This window comes from Bacidia gigantensis, assembly GCF_019456465.1.
Source record: "Bacidia gigantensis strain McMullin 20006 chromosome Unknown contig_245, whole genome shotgun sequence".
Taxonomy (NCBI): Eukaryota; Fungi; Ascomycota; class Lecanoromycetes; order Lecanorales; family Ramalinaceae; genus Bacidia; species Bacidia gigantensis.
In genome coordinates, this window is record NW_025408601.1 from 277,666 (window position 1) to 283,665 (window position 6,000).

A 6,000-nucleotide genomic window follows, 5' to 3' on the forward strand; every position below is an offset into this window, starting at 1 on the left:
CGATAGGTGGCTTGAAACTTGACAGCTGAATCACATCGGGCGTTCTGTTCTCTGCTGGAGTGAGAGCCCGGATGGGTCTGCTTCGCAGCTTCGCAGCTAGGTCCTCTAATCTGAACAGCCTCATTCGCTAATCCCTCAATCCATCCATCAGGTCTAGACCGACGCTCATAGATTCATGTCATTTTCGGAATGATCGCATATGAGCATATGTGCTGGCTCTGCTCTATCACAACGCCGGGTTGACCTTCAGCTGGAGCTAATTGGTGTGGCGTTTGGCCGGAGCTCGACATCACGGCACTTGCATCAATTTTGCCGAATTGCCCCACGATATTACAATGTGGGTGAAGAGTCAGATACGCCGCCCTTAGAAAAGGCAAGCTGTTCTCGTGAAATGCAGACTCCTCAAAATATCCAACTCACATTCGAACTTGACTAGAGAGTAGCAATCACAAAGTACAAATACGACCATTGTTCCACTATGTCTCGTATACGAGTCTCTATCCAGAAATTGGAAGCTGAGTACAACCTCGCAAACAGAAAGCCTTTGGAAAATTTGATTACAGCATGGCGCGGCATCCGGTCTCTGCCCCCGGAAGACCCCAATTCTTTCTTTGCCATTGCTGGCTTCCACGGTGAACCTTTTCATGGCCCCGGGGTCAAGGACGACAAATGGTGAGGTGGCTTCTGCAATCATTCCAATGTCCTCTTTCCAACCTGGCATCGGGCCTACCTCTTACGCCTTGAGAATGCGTTGAGGTCCTTCCCTGGTTGTCAAGATGTCACCATCCCATTTTTGGATGAGCTGTGGACGGTCAAAAACCCGAAAGACAACCCTGTCCCATTGGTCCTGACAAATCCACATTTTGCCATTGCCGGTAAAGGTGACACAAGCAATCCCCTATGCTCATATGCGCTGCAGAAAGGGCTTAAGGAAAAGGTCACAGGCGCGGATAACAGATACACAAATCCCGAAGGGTATGAAACTGTCCGATATCCTCTTTCAGGACTCGTGGGCACAGACAAAGACAAAGCCGATACCTTGAAGCACAACAGCATATATGCCTCATCTGCTACTGAGAAATTGAATGCAAATGTGAAGGAATGGCTTCTTGGTACTGTGAAGCTTGCGGATGATGGCAATCCAGAGACTCAGCCTGCCGACACATATTCAATCGTTGAGCGCTTTCAGACATGTCTTCGAGCACCGAAATATACAGTATTCACCAACATGGCGTCCCAGAAGCAAGCCATTGAGGATGCTGGCGGTGACCCTCTTAAAGATCACTTTATCCAATCGCTCGAGAGCCCCCACAACGCAATTCATCTTGCTCTTGGAGGCTTCTATCAGGAAGGGTCGTACAACGCCAATCCTATTTTGGGGGCAAACGGCGACATGGGCGACAATGAGACCACGGCTTTCGACCCGATTTTCTTCTTACATCATGCCTTCATCGATTTGATGTTCTGGAAATGGCAGAAGAAATGGAAGAAAACAGCCTGGGATAGTCTCGACGTCATTGAATTTTACCCAGGGACAGTCGTTGTGGAAGGCTCCACTGGCTATCCTCCAGGCACATTACTGACAATGAACTCACCGCTCTATCCATTCAAAAACAGCAAAGGAGGCTACTACACGCCTAATGATATGGTAGACATTGTGAATCAGCTTGATTACAAGTATGAAGAGGATGAGCTGAAGGGTCTTGAAGCAGCAGCCGAACCAGAGATCATCGGTCTAGCAAAACTTTCAAAAATCAACCGTGCGAAATCCGAAGGCTCCTTCGTAATCAGGACATTTGCACACAGTGATTTGCAGAAGTAGCCTGTCGAGATTGGCCGGGAGTCAGTCTTGAGTCATAATAACATCGGAGGATGTGCGAACTATCAAAATTTCCTGGATATCAAGTCATACACGCCAATCGACGAGGCCTTGCTCAAAAAATTCAATGGCGGTGATCGCAATGTCACGGTCACATATTCCGCGGCAATTCAGACACGTGATGGCAAATTGTTGACTCCGCCTGGTGAGAAGGGTGATGACCTCCCCGAGGACACGGTGCCAAATGTCGAGTTTCAGTACTGGAAGACTGATATTGCAAAACATACTGACAGTTGGGACTCCTTCGAGGAGCAAAAGAACACGTAGTGGACGGCGGAAAGAAGACCGAAGGATGTAGGCAAGTGGGGGAAACCCTGATATTTGGGAGCAATGTTGCAAATCACCAATGTCAGGGATTTGCTTTGATAAAGTAAAAGCATCAATGAAATCATCCAAACGAGTTTCTCAATCCCCCATACTTTTCAAACTGCATGCTTTTCAGCAACACAAATCCCAACCCAACGTGCTATAGCTTTCATAAGTCCAGCACCCCTGAAATCCATATCCAAACTTCACAAGAAAGCACATTGCTTTTAGTAAGTCATGGCCGGAGTGATTGGAAAGAAAAACCTCTACTCTTAGAGCCACTTCCCCCGGAAGACACTTGTACTAGTTCGCTTTCCCCTCACTAAGGTACCGTTCTAGCTATCCAGTAGATGGACACACAAATAGCGCCCTTTCCCCCCGTTTCCCCCTCCAGATTTTCATCCAACAAATTCTGGGGCGGAAAAAATAAAATACGACAGCTTAAATATTTAGAAACCCAATTCAAACACTGTTTTCCTTGTTGTTGAGACTGCTAGCCGATGAGAAGAATTGGACGCGGCTATGGAGAGCACGCAGGTTTTGATTGTTAGAAGCTGGTGCTAGTTCACCTCTCACGGGTGGTAGGGGTGGCGTGTCATCCCCTGCTCACTTTGCGTTGGTACTAGCTAGAGTGGGCCAGGCGTATGTTCCTGCTGTCTTTATCCGTCAAGCATGCAAAGCGCCATTACATTGCGGGGAGGGAATGGGTGATGCCTTGCATTGACGCAGGTGGGCACCTCGACAAAGTGCAACTTTTTGGAGAGTTAGCTCTGATGGTGGTGGTGGAATGTGGAATGACTTTTATATTCTGGGATACTACGATATTCATGGTTTTATGCTGAGGGTACGGGAGCTTTGCCACCGACAATTCCTTAGGGGCATTGGATCAAGCGAGATTACAGCGGAAAATGGTGGGAGCAGGGAAGAGTATTTTCTGTGAGTTCGTAGACGTTGTTGGATAGTAAGGAATGGACAGAGACGCGAGAGCACTGCTATGACTGGGGCCATCAAAAGTCTTTCGGATCTATTCATGTTTTGAGTATATATCCCAGGCTAAAAAGCGTCCTCTTAGAGGCGCCTGTGAGGAAGAATAGAATGCCTGATGTCCTGCTGAAATGCGCATAATTACCGTCCATCTTAGCTTGTCTGGACTTCCTTAGCGTCGTTGTATCCATGACTGGTATCAATCTTAACACAACTTGATCCAGTCCGCTTGAAGCTGTGTGGATTGTTTGCTCAGATGAGTCATAAAAGCAACCTTAGCGCAGAGACCGTCCTTGTTGAGGCCGCATCCCTCGAACGAGTCAAGTGGCATGACTCTCTCATTTACAAGGACTCGTATCATTTCCCCTTGTTGGCACGTCATCTTTTCAATCGCAAATCGAGCGGCGAAGGGAACTACCCGAGCAGCTGTGAAGCCTGCATCCTTATCAATGTCGGTGATTCCACTTAGGCTCAATGGCGGAGTCTTGTCAAATAGACCCAGAGCAGCTGAGATGGATGTCATTGGATCATTGTGGGTAAAATCTGCATATAGTTTCCTGCCGATTGGGAATTGTTCTGGGTTGTTATCATCTATGGCGTGGTTGACGGAGGTCCTATCGGAAACGGTGGGATTGCTGTTTAGTCGGGCAATCACTTCATTGACGAAGCCAATCCCTTGCGCAGGTCCCAAAGGATTTCCATAGCCATACCCGTAATACTTCTTCAAGGTGTGGTAGTAATTGTAAGCCTCCCATTCAGCAGGGTTTGTGAACAGAAGGCAGAATTTCGAGCCAGTACCTGTATCAGATGCCACCGTGTCAAATGAGCAGAGATCCATCAAGTTAATCACATCTCTTGTTTCTAAATTTGCGTCAGGAAAGCCTTGGTTCAGACGTTTCACAGTTGTATTGGCAAGGATGGACTTTTCACCGAATTTGATCTGATATTTTTTGCCGGCTTTGTGAGAGAACTTGGGACAAGTCTTGGGGTTGAGCGGATTTTGAAACTTTGATCCCTCCCTGATATTGATGATAGGGTAAGGATCTGCTTTGTTCGAATTGTGTTTGGCCTCGTAGAATCCACTTCCAAATTTCCTAGCCGAATCAATCACACGGTCCATGTCCGAGGCTCGAGCGAATGGATCATTATCCTTTGCTAGCTGGGAATATTGATCATAAAATTGTTTTCCGGCATTCACGAGTTCGTTTTTACCAAAATTGGTCAAACTATTAGCTCCCAGATTAAATGTATACTTCTGAAGGAATGCATAAGGCTCTTGTAGGTGCTGATTCCTAATTTTACTCTGAAGGTTTGTGATAAAGTCTCTATAATGACCAGTCTTCTGGTTCGGGTAATACGGCTTGTTCGGATCATCTGGGGGGTCCGTAGCGGGAGATCGAGCTCCATGGCGCGATAGATATTGCACAAATGTGATTTGACAGCCTTGTGGAGCTTTCAAAGCGTCATCGGAGCCTGTACGAAAGTACGGGGAATATGATCCCCAGAGCTGTGCGGAACCACTGCATGGAGCAGTCTTATTGTCATAGCCATTGCGAACATCGTCGCAAGACCGTTCTCCACTATTCTGTTGTGGAAAAAGAACATTGCTTTCTGGATGTGTGGAACCCTGAGAAAGAGGTCCACTATCCTGTTGTAATCCAGAGGAATTGCCGTCTGGACGGGTAGAATCGTAAGAAGCATGTCCACTACGCTGCTGCGATTTAAAGAAATCGCTGTCGGCACGCCTAACGCATTTGTCAATGACGTCTCAACATGAATTGGATTCTGATTGTATGCTTGTATACCGGAGCAGTAGTCCACCTGAAATTAATACCCAGCCTAAGAATAAGCAGGTGATAGCGATGCGTGAGATCAAACGCGCTTGTTTACGGTATTTGGGGACTAGCCATCCGCCTCGACTCTCAGGAGTTGAACCCTGGCCATCCGGGTGAGCGACATTGTAAGTAGCTCGGTAATGTTGAAATTTTCCCATGCTGGTCAACACTACCGTGACTGATTCAGGAAGTTCTACAGAACAAGAGTGAAAATACGAATTTGGGTTGTGTTTCGCGGACCGAGATCCAATGGTGCCCTTATGCTTAATGGGATATTGCGGGAAAGAGTCTGGAACGCATGCATGGGCGGATAGAAATGTCCAAAATAAGGTGACGTGCAATCCCAATTGACACATTGTCCATCTGCATTCAGAGAGGGACTGACGATGATGTTTCCATTACACATCCTTTTCAGACAGGCTTGGATGATCAGATGTCTAGGAAATGACTCATGTGGCAAGCTGGACGATCTTCAAAGGCTCCTTGTGGCCTTTTGGCGTCATGGGGGTAGCCTTTTCAGACCAATAGAAGTAATACCGGAAGGGTTTAGATCCTCCTGGACTTCGGGACAGGGTTGATTCATCTCTATCATTCGTCCGCGATGGATTAGGAAGTGTCTTGTTCATCCCCACCCACACTCTGTTCTGCGATGTATCTATCAAGCAATGATCTAGATCTACCTGTGGCTGACCAACAGCTTCGCCTCTCCGCCTTCACATTATCGGATCTCTTACGTGCCATTTCTGGCGAGATAGGACGTCGTGAGTGCCCAAGATTTCGACTCTAGTGAAGTCTAGATCGGATGAGAAGACGCTATATTACACTCCTTTAGGAAGTGCTAAGCTAGGGGCTGGCTCAGGTGATCCCCTATGCTCCGAGTCTTCGCTCCCTCGATGATGATCGTCGTGAGTACTGTGGCTTGTGTAGAAACTGGACAGAAGGCCTAGGCCTCAGCCCGACGGCCTGCCCCCTCCGATCACTCCTTGAAGAGTATGA

At 47.5% G+C, this 6,000-nt stretch overlaps 2 protein-coding genes across 2 annotated transcripts; one reads left to right on the forward strand and one right to left on the reverse strand.

Moving 5' to 3' along the window:
- Positions 1-478: 478 nt before the first annotated feature.
- Positions 479-2,146, forward strand: KY384_005182 (uncharacterized protein; the record flags this gene model as incomplete). The annotated part of the gene is made up of 3 exons (XM_044813683.1): positions 479-672; positions 757-1,783; positions 1,844-2,146. 3 exons carry the CDS (start codon positions 479-481, stop codon positions 2,144-2,146), a joined length of 1,524 nt encoding a protein of 507 aa, XP_044668984.1.
- Positions 2,147-3,374: 1,228 nt separating this feature from the next.
- Positions 3,375-5,162, reverse strand: KY384_005183 (uncharacterized protein; the record flags this gene model as incomplete). Its single annotated transcript, XM_044813684.1, has 2 exons — positions 3,375-4,936; positions 5,060-5,162. The coding sequence occupies 2 exons, from the start codon at positions 5,160-5,162 to the stop codon at positions 3,375-3,377; spliced, it is 1,665 nt and encodes a 554-aa protein (XP_044668985.1).
- Between the last annotated feature and the right edge of the window lie 838 nt (positions 5,163-6,000).